The following is an 18,973-nucleotide window of genomic DNA, read 5'->3' as shown; positions in this document are numbered from 1 at the left end:
AAAAGCGGAAGTGGCAGAGGATTATGATTAAGGAGGGGCGAGAATGGCATTACTGGATATGTCATGCAGTGGAATCCCTGTTACGATGAGAGTTCAGCGTTGCATCACTTTGGCATCAACACGATCACCAAGGCTGACTACCATCCAAATTCCCCTAACAGGTTTGCCAGTCGTGAACACTGACTGCGCGACTTAATATATGGAACCGGACGGCACGTGCTGGAGCCCTCTTAGTGCTGAGAAACCTTCATGCGGTATGCTGGAAGTGCCCGATACAGATTGGAGCAATAGAAGGCGGTGTTCATTAGTAACTTGTTCAATTACCTGCCAGAATGAAATGATCACATGGTGGTTATCATGATATCCACTTCGGTACTCGGTGTTTCTTCGCCAATCATTTTAATCGATTTCAGCTGTACTTGCAATCACAAGTTCCAACTACCTGGCATCGAAAACAGACACCAATCGCGAGTCAATGACTTCGGAGAATCCACGTACAAGAGATTCGGTTTATTCTTGGCCACCGCGGTCAAGACGCCACTTCACCCTTCGTTCTAACGGCCAATCCTAGCACGCGACTGTTCACTGTCACAGCCGCAACCCAACTCTCTTCTTTTCTTCCCACCACCCAACCCAATTCCCAAGCCATGTATTCAAACCTCGAAAGCGGCAGGGAAAATTATATCGACATAACATCCCCTCTCCCAATGGCCGATGGGTGGGTCGCTCCAAAGGCACTTGGCGCAGAACAGTAGAGAAGGAGTCTAGGCGTCTTAGGAAATCGTGGGGCATTTCAGGTAACCGCGATCTTCAAAAGTTTGTTGGAATTGACGTACATGTATGTATATTTTCATGTAATATTCAATTCAATATTCCTATCCAATTTCGGAAGTCCTTCATGATTTTTTAGTCATAGCAACCATTACAGTCGCCTGTCAATTTTAACTCAATTTTATATACAAACTTTCTTTTTTTATATTATTTTAAAATAGATAAGTGATAATAAAAAAAATATTAAAATTATTAATTTTGATTTTGTGTGTCGCTAATTGAGGAAAGAACAAGCTTCGTAAGAAAACTGCACAGGACAAAATTGTCACAGAAAAATTACGTTTGCAAGGTAACTTGTTGATATAGAACACAAGTAAAAGTTTTAATTCACGTTAAGAGATTTGAAAATATTTTATTTCAAAAACAAATTCTTTAAGGTCGTGAGCATAGATGTCATCCATAGGCCAGAAATTGGTTGATGTCCAAGATGTGGATGTCAAAACAACAGATGTAGTTCAGGTGCAACAACATGACGGTGACGGTGGTACCGATGAGAAATTGACATTTGGTAGTGGAGAAGAAAAATTCAAAATGGCGGCAACACGAAGGCTTCAAAAGGTTTTCGATTTTTCTTAGTTAATTTAATAAAAACAGTGACGATTCCAAACATAATCGGCGAGAAAGGATGTCATGCATTATGGCTAATGTGTAAAAAGTGGATTTCAAGTGTTGAGTGAATGTATTTATCGTAAACTGATCGGCTGATTGGAAACGTTGGAGGTTATGTTGAAACGTCACTGTTTTTTGATTACGATTCGTATGGATGTCGAATTGAAATTTTCCCAATTTGACCATGAATCGCTTTGTTATTTTTTTGTATGATAAGTGAATTTTCGTTTTCAGGAACTAGCTGATTTGAAATCATCCGGTTTGAAATCATTTCGGGACATTGTTGTCGACGAGCAAAATCTCCTGTTTTGGACTGGTCTAATCGTTCCGGTAAGAAATTTCGATTCATAGCGGATTCGTATTTTTACAACTTGTTTCGGCAAATTTGATGATTAACGTTGCCAGGCGATGATTGAGTAGATTTTTATGTCGTTATGCAAGTAGAAACATTGTGTTGACTTAGTTGATAAGTCGCTGAGGAAGCCGTGATTAAGGTGCAAAGCTACGCGATGCTGCTCGCCGTGATCGATTTTGTGCCCCGGGCAGGCGAGCTGCTCGGGGTCTTGTGACTCATTAAGATGATTTTGTAGTTTTCTTAATACTTAATGAGTAATCCAGCTGCGCGACTAGTGGAACTGGCTCGGAAAGCACGACTTCTACGGGCAGCTGAACGCGCGAGTAATCTCTACCTGGGCCGGGTTCACTCACCCGAAAAAGTCAACTGTAGCGATTATCTCCCATTTTGTGGTGGAAATTGTATTCATTTTTTTGGGTCACCGAAGATAATTGCCTCCGGATTATACTGGGCAAATGGGCTTGTTCTGAACTTGAGTCAACAAACAGATTCGTGATCTTCATTATCTTAAGCGGTCGTTGTGCCATTTTCGTGTTGGTTCGCTTAAAAGTTTACCGGAGTAAGGTCAATATTTGGCAAGAATAAACTTTGTGCTCAGATTAGAATGAATGCGTATCGGTGAGATGTTTGCACCTGCCTAGCCTTGGAGGGGTCAGAAGTTCTATTGCCAAATGTCGACGCGAAATTAGGTGATGGTTTCCGGGCGGCCTTTATCGCTGAGAGTTATGAAATGAGACCTTGAAGTCAGCAGAATTATGGCGTGTGTTTATTATCTGCTGCAATATCATTTACGAGTTACATTTAAGAATTAGATTGAATGCGAGCAGGTCAAATTGCGTTATTGCATACGAATTACTACATCAACTCCGACGTATCCGAAGTATAAACGAAGGAGGCTGTTACTATCTTGCATTGATAATTTCAGTTTCCTCAAACATGGAAGAGTAGTTAGGCATAACCAGTTACTCCGATATTTTCGCTGATTCATAGTTCTCGGGCCACATTGTCCTCGAATCACCTACAGAAGTCGGCGAAGTATGTAAATCAATTTTGCATGTGGAAACCTTTTTATTCTGTCATAATCTCCTTGAAAAGAATACTCTTTTTCCAACTCGATACTCTGGAATGATGCAGATCGTGAACCTCTGCAAAGGAAGCCCACGTTTCTGATCTTTTTCTTTGAGATTTCTTCGATTTGTTTCTTGAAAAAGGAAACGACACTGAATAATGTTCCACGAATTTTTCAAAAAAAATAGTTCCCATGACTTTACGGCTGATCACTGGCTGCAGGCTATAGGGCCGACTATCAGTTGTATCACTTTCTTTGGTATGGAGCTGTATAACTTTTAGAAAAACACGGCCATTTAATCTCGAATGCCTTTACGGGAGATATCCTGATTAAAGCGGGCGTGTGCCGTATTTCAAACCACAAAAAGTGGCTCAGCTTCTTGGAATCTGCTCTCACGGGACCCTTATTTAACTATTACTAGTTTTAGCTCCTTCAGGTTTCTTTGATTACTCTTAAATCTGCTGCTAATTGTAAGTAATATGGTCGATCTGATTGCTCGTGCGGTGTTGGTCATTTGAAAGCTTGACATTATGGCAGGCTCTGTCCTCGAACAATGTGCCATCAATGACGAGGCGATGGAAGCTGTAGAAATTCGCAAATCTTCCATCATTATCCTTACGGTCGCCAAAATCAAGTCCTAGCAAGATGGTATCAGAACCCACTCTGGCATTCAGATCACCCATCACGGTCACAATTTTACTTTAGAAAACCTCCCCTGAACTGTGTTTAATTGCTCGTAGGAGGCTTCCTTCTCCATTATATCGGAAATTTCCGTTGCTGTATAACGCTGTACAATTGTTATACTCCTCAGCCTGGACCGAGATCTCGCACTTAGAATCCTGTCAGAAACCGGCTTCCAAGTGAAGAGAGCGCACCTTGCGGTAGCCGTCAGAAACAACCCGGCACCAGATTTGCGTTTGCTATCATTCGGCTTCCCAGACTACAAAAGCACATTGCCATTAGTATGGCATGGGGGAGAGGAGTACTCTCCAGAGCTCCACCTTATATCGTTGGAATTTTCTTTCTAGCGTAACGAGCATTCTGGAGCATCATTCCAGAAACCAATCATAGTCCGTTTTTGATAACCAAAGGTCGTAGCCGTGAGTTCAGTCCCCATTTGAGGCGTTGTTGACTTTTCGGTAGCAATCAAGTCTCAAAATTTGCAGGTTGCTTGCCTACAAATTTCTATCCCTTTTAGTCGTCTCTTATGACATACAGGGAAGAATTTGAGAATATTGTATTCTTTTGATCAACTCGTCCACGGGTAACTGGCCTGTGCACCGACGAATTTCTTCGTTCGAAATTGGCCAGTGTACCAGGGTGACACGTCGCAGACAAGTGTTGACAAAAGCTTGGAGGTTTTGAGTAAGGGGGTGGTCACTTTTCATGTGCTACTCCTATATAGGAATGCAAAAAGAACATTCACAGAAAGGAATTGGCCAAAGTCCATTTTTAATGGCTGTATTTACAAAATAAGCATTGGACAAAGTGCAATTAATTTCTTGGCAACAAATATGCGACTAAGGACTCATTTGGCGATATAAAATGAATTGGGAACGCTGAATCGCACACTTTTAGAGCGCTTTGAGGAGGCTTGCCCTATTTCTCGAAGCCGAGGCGGTAAAACGGTCCTATGGTGCAACCGAGAACTGCAAAGACTCGAGAAATCAATCAGATGACTTCTGAATAGTGCTTGTAAAAGCAATAAGACTGAAGACTTTATTTATTATCACAGTAAAGAGGTAGTCCATTAGAGCTGGAATGCCATCGACTCGTTGAAGTTCCGTTACTGTGAAAAAGTTTGAAACGTGGTCCATAGTGTGCGCCGGGACAAAAGAAATTCCACTATTGTACTTGTAGGGAAGCAGAAATTGCCGCAAATAGCAACGATTTCGCCATCGTCTATCGCATTACGTAAGAGCTTGCAGGTGGTTGCAAGCCTTATGTTTCTCATCCATAATGATGATCAGGTCAAGAGTTGAAAAGAACACACTTCATCATGATTCTAAATCGTGTAACATCTGGTAAAGTTCCAACTCTTGTGGAGCCGACGCAACATGTGGATGCAGACTGCTCCTTCAAACAAAAGCAAGAAACAAAGGTGTCCCTAGACTTAAGACAGAGTCGCTGCTAAGCGGGCTAAGTCATTAACAGTATTCTTTGAGTGGGACGGGGTCCATAAGATATGATTATCAGTTACTTCGGATCTGCTTAGGCTGTTATGTATAGTGAGTTTCACTTTTCGCCGATAGACCATTGCAAGCGTGTAAGAAGTCGGTGATAATCACAACTTTGGCCAGTTTTTTGGTCTTGGATATAACAACTGCATGGCTAACTTCGCTGTTAGAATGGAAATATCATTGGTTCGAAAGCTGTAACTCTCATCCATCACTTGGGTAGATGATAGCAGTCCCACTACGCAGCTCAAACGACCCTGCAGCATCCGTACCCAGTATCGAGGATAATTGTTGAGCCTTCAAGAAGCATTCTTCCGCTGTTTATTCCTTAGAAATGTTTGGTTCTTGACCATAGCTAGTGGTAATGTACAAGTTGTGAGCGCTGTTGATGGGAGTGTCCTAAAAAGCAGCCTAGGGTGGAATTAAATTTGTTGAAGACTGCAAAGTAGCCATTGGATGATAGCGGATTATTCCTAATTTCGTTGAAGGCCTTTGGGTTTGTTGTTTTAGTTTTGATGATTTCCTTAGATGTTGTTATAATCTTTCTATGATTAAGATTCATTTCGTTCGCTAGTGGACAAATTACATGCGTTGGAGTTGAACTGCCGTTAATTTTCTGTTGCAGGTATTTTGGTGCTTCGACTATGCTTGAAAAAGTTCTACTACCATCATTGGGTGTAGTCCCCATTTGCAAACAGAAATCACTTTGATCGTCCTAGCAGCTGATTTTGCTTTCGTTAAAGTGTTCTCAGAGAGGAGAAATCGATCGATTAGAAATGGTCTAATTATGAACATAGTGTCCTTATTTAAACCTGGTTGAGTAAAACTCGTCTATGGGCATTTTGGGAGTTCAATAGTTGACCTACCATGTGTATGGCTGGAATCGTGGACTCCTTCCATTAAGGGCGTGGACCAGAGTTAAAAACTCAGGATGCCTAGATCTGACAAATGCGCGGCACAGGCTGAAGTTCTGATTGGCAAGATCTGCAAAAGGTCCCGAGTGAAAAAGCAAAAACAGGCAGTTAATGGGGAACAAGTCGGGAAATCGGCAGCTGGACGCTTCAGATGTGAAAAGTTTTGTGTATTTCTTTTATAAAAACATTTATCCCATTAGTACCTAGCGCGTAATATATGCGTAAATTATGTGATAATATCCACTTTCGCGTGATACTGACATTCAGAGTCTTGAAGTTACACAGAAGCGACAAATTTCACATATTATAACTATTACTACGATTTCCAACAAAGTTGGTAGGATGTTCTAGCCTACATTGCTGCAAAATTTTGTGATTTTAGGGTGAACTTAAGGGGGGTTTTGCAGTCAATTACTACTAAAAATTATAGTTACATGCTATTAACTTTATTTGAAAAGATATCGGTATGGAGGGTATTTGGTATAGTTTCTGAGAATGGATCCCTGAAAGAAATGATCACTTTCCAAAATATTGGAGCGGGTAATTTACAACAGATTACTCCCGATCGTCGAGAGCCAGGGAGGCCTTTCAGATTGACAGTATGAGTTCCGTGAGGCCAGATCAACCATTGATGCCATCAAAATGGTTACTGGCTTGGCCAAAAATGCAATTCACGGATGGGGCAGTACCAGCAAATATACCCTGATTTAACTCAGGTACTCATTCACAGCTGAGTCGACTGGTATCCGACGTCAAATCAAGATACAAATCCCACTGCCGTCAGCGAGATTTGAGCCGCGACCTTCCCCACGACAACATTGTGCTCTAACCACTCAGTTATCCGGACATCATCCAAAGCATACTTGGAGATTTTAATAGCCAATTAGGAACGGATCCGTATTCAGGCGATACGTTGCCTCAAATAGCTTACATAAAAACACCTATAAAAATGGTCTGCGGATTATCTAGCAGTGTGGTACGAAATGGATGCTGGAAGTACCTGGTTTGTATTGAAAATGGTCCGCAAGCAAACGCGGGCCTCTCCAGACAGGATTACTTTCAATCAAATTGACCATGTGCTAATCGAACGCCGCCACCTCCTCAGCCTTGATAAATGTCAGACCAGGGGGGGAACCAGGGGGCCAATGTAGATCCGGATCACAATCTAAATATGGTGCTCTGGGCGCAAATAACAACATCGCCTAGTATATCCTCTGTCAATCAGGTGATAGTGGATCCATCTACAACAAAGTCCTCCGTAACACCTATAAATGAGAAATGAATGCCGCAATAACCGCAGTCAAATGATCTTAACAACCACCTAAAGAACGTTATCATCGATACGGCCGCAAACATAATTGGCCCTATTTGCGGAAAGCGTCTAAACTGCTGGTTTTACGATGAATGTAAACTAGCAACGAAACGGGAGAATGTATACCGGGCAATAGTGCATTCTTAAAGAAGAGGGGCACGCGCAAAGACCTATCACGAAATTTGTCGAGTGGAAAAGCGACTTCACAGACAGAAAAAGGAAGCCTGTGAGAACCTGTTGAAAGTATAGGGAGCAGCCGCATCAGACGCGGAATTTTACCAACAGAATGAAGCCTTATACAACCCGATGCTTATCCTGTCGAAACAAAGAGGGAAATTTAATTTCCGACGGTATGGGAATATTGGACGAGTTGAGAATTTTGATGGACTGCAACCAAAATATCGGCAAGTTGGAGGTCCCGCCAACTGAAGACGATGGGCAAATGCTACCACCACTAAGCATAGAAGAAACAGTGTAAAAACTATAAGCAGCTATACGGGTGGATGGAATTACAGCCGAATCGGTTAAATATGGCGCAATAATTTCAGCAAGCGGTTCATCAAATTATGCTCAAAGTGTGGGACAGAAAATCATTGCGTGATAACAGGCAAAGATGCATTTTCTGTCCCACACATATAAAGAGGGATAACATGGAGTGCAGCAATTATAGAGGTATCACGTTGCCGACTCTATTGATAAGACTCACTGACCCTGATCAATATGCGAAGCCAGATAAAAGCAGCATGATCACCTTCAAGACCATTGACCATCAAAAACGGTCCTAAGACAAGGAGATCCCCTTATCGATATCGTGCATCGTTTTTTACCTGCTCCTGGAAAAAGTGATCCGTCATGCTCCATAACCAGAGGTGTATTTTTTTAGCCTTTGTCCTGTTCACAAGTGAGTTAGGCTCGTCGTAATTGATTTCGCCATTTAGCTCCATCAAATGCTTGATCTGGATGCGATCGCGAGGCTTTTAAATCTCCATTTAACGTATCAAATCACCGTTGTTTCGGCCGGCGTTCTGGTTGCTTCCTATCGACTTCGATGTTCAGACCAATCTTGGCCAGTGAATTCGCTTTGGCGCGAATTCATGCATTATTTCGGAGCATCTGCTACACTATCACTATGTCTAACAGACTGTTCCCCCTAGGCGAAAGTAAGCTGCTGATGATTATGGCGCTTAGTGTCTATGGCTATATGATTCAAGTTAAAGGAAAATATCGTCACCCAGCCAAACGAATAGACTGCTCTTTCAAACAGAATTGAGATTATCGCACTCGAAGGGAATTTTTCCATGCAGTTCCTGCTGTCTCTGCAGAGTTACCCATCTAAGGTATTTGTGTGCGTTTTGCTACCGCGAAGATCTTAACTAAAATTATCCTGGAACGTATTACGGGATACTTCGAGAGCTTGATTGAGAACAGGGTGGTTTCCGCTCTGGATCCTCTTGTACCGACCACATTAACACCCTTCAGATCATTGTTGAGCAGTATGTGGGGTTTAATTCATCACCCCACCTCCTCTCCATCGTGCGTTAATAGGGAATGTATCGAGAAAGCTCTAGGTAGGAAGGGCGTTCCAGATAAAATAATAGATATTATCAGAGCGACATTGAAGGCACTGTAGCAAGGTAAATCTTCAGGATGTGGATTTTGCCAGGGTCTTTTTAGCGGTACTTTTTCTTCTCGTCATCGATGATGCAGTAACAGTGCTTCTTTCGCTATAGAAAGCGACCACCACGTGAAAATCGAGGAAAATTGAAAATATGCACGATCCCCGGCTCGTAAAAATGGATGGCGATGTCTCGTTGGAACGGAAATCGGTGAAAATCGACTAAAATTGAAAATTTCCATCCAAACGTTCGTTTCCGCCATGTTATCGGTATACTCTGGCCTAAGAAAATCTCGAACGAAGAGCTGGGTCGATGTGTGCAGGCCAGATACCAGTAGATGCGTTGATTGGATAGCGAAAGTGGCAGTGGATAGGTCTCATTTTTAAGAGAGGGCGACGACTCATTGCTGCCTATGCCATGCAATGTATTCCATTATTCTAGAGTGGCCAATGAATGGGTTATCCTAGAAATACATGACGCAGAACAATAGAGGGGCCGGCAATGATGGAGGGTAGGTGTGTTTTGACGCGCTATGGTGCATTTAAGGGATATTGGCCGTCAGATAATCTTCAGTTTGTTTTTTGGTTCTTGTGGCCCCCCGTTCATCAATCTCGTCAAGCATTCCGGCATGATGGAGACTACCGCCCAATTTCTCCTCTCTCCTCCTGCTCTAAAATCCTGGAAAGATACGTCAACGACTGGTTCACCGCGCACTTCGGTCACCTCATTGTCAAAGAGCAGTATGGCTTCGTGAAACATAGATTTACGGCTTCAAATCTTCTGGTCTTTATCAACTTTGTTGCTAAATGCTTTAATTCACGACAAGAGGTACATACTATTTATACCGATTTCTCCAAAGCTTTTGATACCGTTGACCATAACATTCTCCTCTCTAAACTTTCATCACTAGACTTCCCTCCCTCAGTCATGTCCTGGCGTTCCTCCTATCTCTCGTATCGTTCTTGCAAAGTTCCTTTTCATGGTTACTCATTTCGTTCCTTCTCCCCTTCCTCTGGTGTTCCTCAAGGCTCTATACTTGGCCCCCTAGTCTTCCTATTTTTTATCAATGACCTGACCTGGTCGTATTTGCTTTACGCAGACGACCTTAAATTGTTTGCCTCTGTTTCGTCTTCGCTGGACTGTGCTCTCTTACAGTCCAATCTTTATAATTTAGTTCGTTGGTGTTCGGTCAACAAGCTAACACTGAATGTCAACAAATGTCACTGAGTGTGCTATTCACTTAAACCCTCCCGAACATCCTTTTCCTATTCTCTCAGTAGTGAATGAGATTGTCTTTCATCACTGGGTGTAATATTCAAAGACTTGGGTGTAATATTCGACGACAAACTTCGTTTCAATTCGCACTTCGTTGACATCATCAATAGCGCTTTTATAATGTCTGGTTTTATCCTACGTTCCTCCTCCGACTTCACCTCCTTAACAGTCTCCTATTCCCTTGTCAGAAACATCCTTGAATATGCTGTGTAGTCTGGTCTCCCTTCCGCATTCGTGACTGCCGCGCTTTTGAAGTTGTACAACGCAAATTCACCTCTTTTACAAAAACAACCTTCCACGGGTTGATTATCCGTCACGATTCCGCACCCTCAATCTCCCCTCTCTGCAGCAACGCCGTATCTTCCTTGATATGTGTACTCTTAAAACTCTGCAATTGTCGGATGGACTGCTCCGCCAACACGGATATTACTTTCCGTTTGGCCTCGTCTCATAACACACGTAGTCCGGACGTTTTTGATGTACCCTTCGCGGAGCTCGAGATTTACTTCCACTCTTCTATCCCGAGGCTATACCGGTCCTACAATGCCCTCCAGCTTGGATCCTTTGGCTCTATTTCCTTCTCTAGTTTGAAGGGTAAAGTAAGCCGTTCACTTGCTCCTCCCTCTGAGGACAATATGTAATAAGGAATTTGTTTTCTGTGCATTGTCCTCATTAAATAAATAAATAAATGATATGCTTCCATCAAAATTAACCATTTTGCTGAATAAATCATTTCGTATAATTTTTGGATATATTGTGACGGACACTGTGTTATCCACTGATTATATCTCAATTTCGCCTGGAGTTGTTCCTTTTTGTTTTACACACAAATGCTAACTATTATTCTCTTGATTATTGAATCATGGCAGCTAATATCTAAATTCTCCATTAACAGGAAAATCCCCCCTACAATAAAGGTGCCTTTCGTATTGAAGTCAATTTTCCTGCTGAGTATCCCTTCAAACCGCCAAAAATCTGCTTCAAAACCAAAATCTATCACCCAAATATCGATGAAAAAGGACAGGTGTGTTTGCCAATAATTAGTACTGAAAATTGGAAACCAGCCACCAAAACAGAACAAGGTGAGTGTGTCAGGCTGATAATTGTTATTATGTAAAAAGGAGTATATCACTAACGCCGCATTATATCCTTTCTCTTCAAATGCAGTGATCCAAGCATTAATAGCACTTGTTAACGATCCGGAACCAGAACATCCCCTACGTGCCGATCTAGCCGAAGAGTTTCTGAAAGATCGTAAGAAATTCTTTAAGAACGCTGAAGAATTTACACGAAAAAATAGTGAGAAACGACCACCCGAATAAAGTAAATAATAATTAATAGCTTAGCGAAAGAAATAATTAAAAATTCCTAAATGTGAAATATACACTGAATGCAAGCTGCTGACGACGCGTACTTCGCCGACGTATCGATGCAAATAAGAGAACTAAAAAATTTATAAAAACAACAAACAAACAAAAAAAGGCTCATTAGAGACAACCGCATTTCTGAAATTTTTTTCCTTCAATATTTTTTTTTTCTACATCCACATACCAAGGAAATTACTCGAACATTTTTGCTTAACATGAAATTATTCAATTCCGTAATATTTGATCTTTTTCCAATTCACTACGCTGCGTGGCGAACAGATAAAATATATATTTATTTATTAAAAACAAAAACTAAAAAGAGACATTTTGTTTCAGTCTTCTCATATTTCTAGTAAGATTCGTGTAGTTGGCATTTGAATTGTGTCTGTGTCTAGGTTTACGTTTTAAAAGCTCTTGACTACAGGAACATTCTTTTTTAACTTTTTTTAATGCAACTCGTGCAGTCACTGTCCCGCTCGCACGGTATTAATTTGCCCTCGATATTGGCTTGATTCAGTCGTTATCCACTTTGTGACATTATGCGCGTAATTGCCTCTATTTTAGAAGAAAAGTTTTAAAGCGTAAGAAATATATTAACAAGTATCTAAACACTTGATTAAGGAGTAAAGCAAGCAGAAGAAAGATCAATGTATTAAACTATGTCAAACTAGAAAGTAACATATGATAAATAATGAATCAATACTGAATAAAGGACAGCTTGAATAAACAAACTTAAATATTCTATAAAGTGTAAGAGTTGATAAACACATGCTATATTTTTCCTAAATTCTATTCTTAAGAAAATACATACTCTATTTGCAACAAAAGTGAAACTTATCGTAATGGATGTGAAAGATATCAAACAACTACTCTTTAATGGACACTAACTGCCGTAGGAGTCCCTGGTGGGGGCTAGGGATGGCGAGAGAAAGTGGCGAACAAGGCTCTTATTATGATTTTCAAACCCAACTAACGGCATGGAAGCCAACCATTGAATAGTAATAAACAAAAAGCAGAACATTGCGTTCATTGTTACGTTGATATTGTATGTGAATGTAAACAAATCGATCATAATTATAAATTTAAGTGTTAAAAACGTTTGTATAACAATGTCTTAATTTTCGTTCTCATTGCTGGATTTATAATAATTTTAGTTTTCCTTTTTTTATTTTACATTTCTAGATATTAAAATTTAATGACGCTAAATTTCGTCTTTATTAACTTATTTTCAAAGTCGAGTATATTCTCAAGTGATTCAAATAAAACAGAATAAAAAAACTAAACGACTAATAGTCAACTAACAAGTTATATTTTTTCACAAGGAAGAGAGAGGATTATTGTAAATAGGATCCAGCTAACTTTTTCAAATAGCATAGATTCTCATCAAAGCATATTTTTCATTGAATTTATTCATTAACTTAAATCATTCCCCCTCATCCTTGGAAGTAACAATAATTGATTCAAATGATTTCAATTTGATGGATGCATTGCATTTTGTATTATCTGAGAATGATTTGATAAACGTGAATGTGCTTAAAAATATTACAAGACTTAAAGTGCAAAATAGAAAAGTGTATTTTTTGGAGGTATGAAATCCTGCGGTCTGGAAGGTTTGCAGAAAATTTCAATTCGTGTTGCTATGTAAGAAGAATCGAAGCAGCAGTTGGTTGTTAGGATGGTTCGCTGTTCATAACCCACCTGCCGGTTAGGTAAGTCGCTTAAAAATTTTCTAACTTTCCACTAGGTAACCTTAGAAATTAAATGGTCTACACGCTGCTTTCCAGGTGGTGCAACGTTTCGATTGTTCAGAACACATGAAAGATTTTCCATCTATTGCACCAGCTTTTCTTCTTTTTCTTTACCCTTTCTTCTGTTCACAAGCGCGATCGGCTCGCCGTTGTGATCGGTTGCGCCATTTGATTCTATTAAAAATTTTCCATCTACAGTACCAGCGTAGAGAGGACTGGGAAGACCCAGAGGAATGTGTGGCGGGATATACGGAAGTATTCTACACCGATGGCTCAAAAACAGAAGAGGTTTCTGGGGCCGGAGTCTACCTCTCGAATAAAAATGAGAAGTGGGCTTTTCATTTGGGACAATATGCAACGGTTTTTCAAGCCGAAGTGATTGACGAACTGGGAACAAGCTTCCCACAATGACAGGTGGCAGAGCCTAAATGCTGCTCGACACACCAAACTTTTCCTGCCAGAACTGAACATGCGTACCGTAAAGTTTATCCTGTCGAAAAGCACGAGGACTTGCAGGTGCATTGTGGGCATTCTGACAGGCCATAATTCACTAGCTCGGCATATGTTCAGAATAGGAATTACCGAAGATGATACGTGTCCCTCCTGTAATGAGGAAGCGGAATCCACTGAGCATTTCCTATGGACGCATCAGGCATCAGATCTTTGGTGCCGATGTTCTCCAATTGCGACGGGTAGCATCACATCCACTAACGGAAATCTTTTGATACGTTAACGAATTCGGAATATTCCGTTAGACGGGGGTGGCGAGTACAATGGGCCAACACGGCCTGAGTGCTCAGAAGCTGTAGCTTCTCCCCCAGCATACACACACAAACCAGCTCTTCTTCTTTTTTTAAGCTTTTGTGGTGTTATTAGACTCCTTCACAGAATGACGGAATAGCGGAGATGATTTTAATTTGGCCGCGGTGTCCCGAGTCTGTGATCAGACCCGAGTCTGCAAGGGACTCATCTGAAGTGGCTCTGCCACGAAGCCTCACCGGAGGTTATCTAGTACCATTTGAACCGGGATGGCCCTCTGAGAGGATATGCTGCAGGAGAATTCCTGGAGGATGTGTTCTTGGCCCGGTTATTTGCGGTTGGCCCCCTAGTGGGAGTTTCATGGTGGTTGTGGTTATGCCTACATCGCGGGCAGAGCTCCTCAGAGCTCGAGCGTGGAGTTGCGCTGTACAACTTGGGTGCCGTACCCCTTAGTAGCGGCAGAGGTGTTAGATAGGTCTCGCATCCACTGGTATGAATGCTGAGCCTGCACTCAGTATAAACCAGGATCGCTGTGCTTGCATGGCGGGGCTCTGATTGTGGTCCCAAAATCAATCCGTGTCCGAAGAGGACCGTGGGATTATGCCTTCGGCAGGTACTCACGTTCAACCCCAGGACTTTCATGTACCTTTGTAGTGGCCTTCAGAGTCCTATGCCAACCTTCCAGTATCCCATTAGATTGCAGGTGATACGCAGTTGTCCAATGGCTTTTGAAGCCTAGGAGTTTGTCTAACTCCGAGAACAGGGTAGACTCGAATTGCATTCGGTTGTCAGTAATGACTTCGGCTGGAATTCCAAAGTGTGGGATTTATTTCCGGCAAACATCCTCGGCGCGAGATTATGCTGAAATGTCGGCCGGAGGCATCGCCTGAACAAATCGATGATTGTGAGGCAAAACTTAAAGTCATGCGAATCTCGCAAGGGAGGTCCCTAGGGCTCTGAAGCACTGCGTCATTTTTCTGTGCCTCGGCGATTGCTGAAAAATCGACTGTGGCAGAGATTTTAATCTCCGAAGCGCGTGACACAGCGTCCGCAACTACATTGTCTTTGTCGGTCACGTGTTGGATATCCAAAGCAAACTGGCTTAAGAAATTAAGTGTCGGAGTTGGCGAGAGAACGCTTTATCGGGATTCTGCTTAAAAGCAAAGGTAAGAGGCTTGTGGTCCGTGAACACTGTGAACAGCCTGCCTTCTAGGGAGTATCGGAAATATTTTACTGCCATGCACGAGGGTAATACTTCACGATTGTAGGTGCTGAAGTTCTGTTGAACTGTATTGTCTTAGAAAAGAACCTCAACCTTTTGGTGAAGGGCAGCAACTACAGCGATGTCTGAGGCATCGATGAAAACGACTAGGGGGGCATCTGATCGAGGGAATGCCAGGAGTGTAGCGTCCACCAGCTGTCGTTTGGCTAGCTCAAATACCTGGACGGCGTCTGTAGACCACGTAATCACACGAAGGTCAAGACAAGTAGGCGTTGAGGATCCCTTGATGTTGAGCAGCTTTGGATAAGAAACGACGATAGAAGTTTACAGTGTCTAAAAACCTTCGTAGATCCTTGATTGTTTTAGGTTGTGAAAAGTATATGATGGCCTGAACCTTGTCTGGATCCGGTTGGATTCTCTCAAGGCTTAAAATCTTCACCTGTTGTTGAAGGAATTTGCCCTTAAAGTGCACGAGGCCGGCCTCAAGGAGACATTGAAAAATGCATTCGAGATGTTCCAAATGCTCAGACTCTGAAGAAGAGGCGACCAAAACATCATCCAAATACACGAAACAAAAGTTAAGGCTTCGCAGGAGAGAGTGGATGTACTCTGAAAAGCTTGCGCCGCATTGCACAGACCAAAAGGCGTCCGTTTGAGCTCGAAGTGTCCGAAGGCTGTGCATATTGCAGCTTTCGGATTTGTGTTAATTTAATAAACATTAATTAACTAAATAAAAAAAAAGAAAATTGCTTTCCACGATGGAAGATACTTCGGGGGTGATGACGCTGCAGCTAACACTGTCGTTAATTCCGCTACGAACTTGGCAACGAGGTGCGTCTATGCCTCGAGAGGCACTCGGCCGTGATAAGTCTTCAATGTTTTAGTGGATGGCATTAATTGCCGACTTGCGGAAGAGGTATCATAAGCTCCGTCGGTTGGCAAACGACTAGGAGGAGGCATGCACCACAATGACAAGGTACAAATCACTTAAAAGCAGTTTTGCGACCAGCAGTGATTGCTTCACTGGTCTTCAGTTGTCTTTCTTTGAGCGGGTCTCGGAAACCCAGCTGTCCTGTAGTGGCCGCTGTTTGTGACCTTAAAATTCGTCGCATATTGCACTCATTGAATGCAATCAGGCAAATTGATCGTGACAGAGGGGAATGATCTGCCCCGCATCCGGCAACGCTAATGCGCATGTTGCTGGCAACATGAACTCGAGGAGTTCAAGGCCAGGTTTAGCAGGATAGGCTGATCAAGAGGCAGCTGATGAGCAGGGAAGAACAAAGGAACAAGGAGAACGGAGTTTTTGACAACGGTGTGTCACATTGAACGAAAGGAGAATTTATCGAAAGACGTTGTAGTTCGTCGGATTTTCCGTAGTTCATTGTTTCGTGCGTTTTTCTCTGAATCGTGTGGATGTGCTAGCCGAAAAATTTGCAAAGTTAGCCACCGAGCGTGGGTTGAGTGGAAAATTTAGAATCGCAAAAAGTATCGAGTTCTTTCCTGCGTCAGTTTCGCTTGAAAATGTTTTGTTAGAGATTCGAGTTGTGAGTGAACAAAAAGGGAAATTTGCTGTCCGGTCGATTGTTGGGAGCGCGGAAAAAGAAAGTTCGTCGGTGATTGCCAGAGAGTTCACTTGTCAGGGAGAATTGAGGCCTTACACAAGCACAAAAAATTATGGAGAAAAAGTGAATTAACGTTAAAATTTTCAAAGGACCATATGATTTTTTTTTTCTTCCATTATCTTTATTCTTGATTTGTAAAAAGAAAATAAGCAGTTTTAACATTTTTGAAATCTTTGTGGAATATTTATGGTAAAAAAATACAAAAATACGTGATGACCAGAGCTCTAGGTGAGGGTTTTATTTTGAAATTTTTAGTGAATTAATTCTTTAGTCAAGAAAGAAGACCTCAAGTCTTCCTTCATTTCTACTCCTCCTTAACCCCGCAAAACTCTAACACATTAGGGACATCCTCCAGAACCATGACCGGAGAATGTCAAGGAAGGGAGGGAACCTCAGAGGCCGCGCCTCAATAACCATCTGAGGGAGAAGGAACAGAGATCGAAACTGTGATCCGTCGTGGGTCTCCCCTCCTCGACCGTGGCACTCAGATCCAGAGATTTACTGCCCCACGCACGCAGTCGAGCCTTCGTTCTTTTTTTATTTTTAGGGTTTCAGCTCGCGTTTTGGTTTACGCAAATTCCTATGATCAGAGTGAAATTATGCGGTGTTTCCAACGATTAATTAATTGAAATAATAAAACTTGTTGTTTCTTTTTCGTTGGTGTGGGTATTTATTCTTGCAAATACCGATATTTCGGGAACCACTTGTTCCCTTCATCAGTGCAAACAAGTGGTTCCCGAAATATCGGTATTTGCAAGAATAAATACCCACACCAACGAAAAAGAAACAACAAGTTTTATTATTTCAAATTCCTATGGTTGTGTAGTTATCTTTAAGATACGATGCGGACCCAGTGGTAGTGACATGTAAATTTTTAATAATGACACGTGAGGGATCGTAGCGCTGAAAGCCGCCCTCCCCCTCAATATTCCTGAGCTTGGCTAGCACAAAGGCGTGCAAGCACGTGTCGACCGAGCTCTCCGATATAGCATGGGAATACCTAGTCCATGCAAAGAATCCATTCCGAGAATTCTATACACACTCTTTGGAATTCGAACCAAACCTCAGCTGGACGGTGAAGAGTATTGAAAGTATTGTCTGAAGTGCGGTGTGGTGTTGTTGATACTGCCGCCTCTGTCCCCATCGACTGTTGGTCACCAGTTTCCGCGATAACCTCAAGTCGAACACATTCGCTGATTACGGCCGGGATTCTGCTACTGGCAATTATAATGTGGTACTGCACAGTCACGTTCGCGAATTTCGGGAAGTGCTCGACAAATTTCTGGTGCAAGGGAGGAGGGGTGTGGAATGCGTTGGATCTACCTCCGCCGTTGTTATTTCGCATAGTAGAACGAATTATAGAGTGGTTGATTTCCATAGTCTTCTGCTATTTACGCTTAAGTAGGTAGGTAGGTATCAGTTTCCGTTCCTAGGAGCCCAATTAGCGCTGTAGTACGCCGTTTTGATGCCACCAAGAGCAGGGCCGCTTGGCTGTCGATCAGAATGGCTATGTTACGCTTGGGGTTCGGACCATACCTTCGCCATTGGTAGGCTTCCAGCATCGCCAGTACTTTCCTTTGGAATACACTGGCGGAACTTGGCAGACCGTACGACCCGGATACACTATGTGTATTCGAGAAAACTCCCGCACCGATTCCATTGATCATTTTTGTTCCGCTAGTGAAGGTGAAGAATAATGTGTCATAGCTCTGCAATACACCGACTTGTTTAAGTGATCGCCCCACATTGTAACGAAACAGCTACAATAGGCGGAGCCGTGCTCCTGGTGTCGCTCTCCACGATTAGCAGTTTCGATGCCATGCCGCCGTCATCCGTATCGGACTTCAAATTTTTCCCTTCACCTTATTGGAATGGATTTGGATTTTATACGTAACTGCCAGTGTGGTGATGGCTTTCTCAGTGAGTAATATGCCAGTTATTGCACTTTCCCCGTCTGCCCCCTGAGACGCTGCGGTGGCTTACAGCCATTTAGACTGAAGCTATTTATTCCTTCTCCTTTCACAATCGGGCTTGGGACCGGTTACTATTAAATAAATATTACACCTGCTTGTAATCTTATCGTCGTCAAATTAG

At 42.3% G+C, this 18,973-nt stretch overlaps 1 protein-coding gene across 1 annotated transcript; it reads left to right on the top strand.

Annotated features, from left to right (window-relative positions):
* The first annotated feature begins 960 nt into the window (after positions 1-960).
* On the top strand, positions 961-12,822 carry LOC119654565 (ubiquitin-conjugating enzyme E2 L3). The gene is made up of 5 exons (XM_038060015.1): positions 961-1,120; positions 1,209-1,389; positions 1,675-1,770; positions 11,054-11,240; positions 11,326-12,822. Exons 2-5 carry the CDS (start codon positions 1,222-1,224, stop codon positions 11,478-11,480), a joined length of 606 nt encoding a protein of 201 aa, XP_037915943.1. The 5' UTR covers positions 961-1,120; positions 1,209-1,221; the 3' UTR covers positions 11,481-12,822.
* The last annotated feature ends 6,151 nt before the right edge of the window (positions 12,823-18,973 follow it).

The sequence above is a fragment of the Hermetia illucens genome, chromosome 4 (genome assembly GCF_905115235.1).
Source record: "Hermetia illucens chromosome 4, iHerIll2.2.curated.20191125, whole genome shotgun sequence".
NCBI classification, from domain to species: domain Eukaryota; kingdom Metazoa; phylum Arthropoda; class Insecta; order Diptera; family Stratiomyidae; genus Hermetia; species Hermetia illucens.
Note: the sequence above shows the minus strand (reverse complement) of the source record. Positions and strands in the feature narration are given on the sequence as shown.

What these genes read in the sequence shown, in the direction of transcription:
- LOC119654565 (XM_038060015.1), top strand. Translation starts at nt 1,222, where the DNA reads ATGTCATCCATAGGCCAGAAATTGGTTGATGTCCAAGATGTGGATGTC. An exon ending in GGACTGGTCTAATCGTTCCG is followed by an intron (nt 1,771 to 11,053) that starts GTAAGAAATTTC and finishes CTCCATTAACAG; the next exon opens with GAAAATCCCCCCTACAATAA. An exon ending in AGCCACCAAAACAGAACAAG is followed by an intron (nt 11,241 to 11,325) that starts GTGAGTGTGTCA and finishes CTTCAAATGCAG; the next exon opens with TGATCCAAGCATTAATAGCA.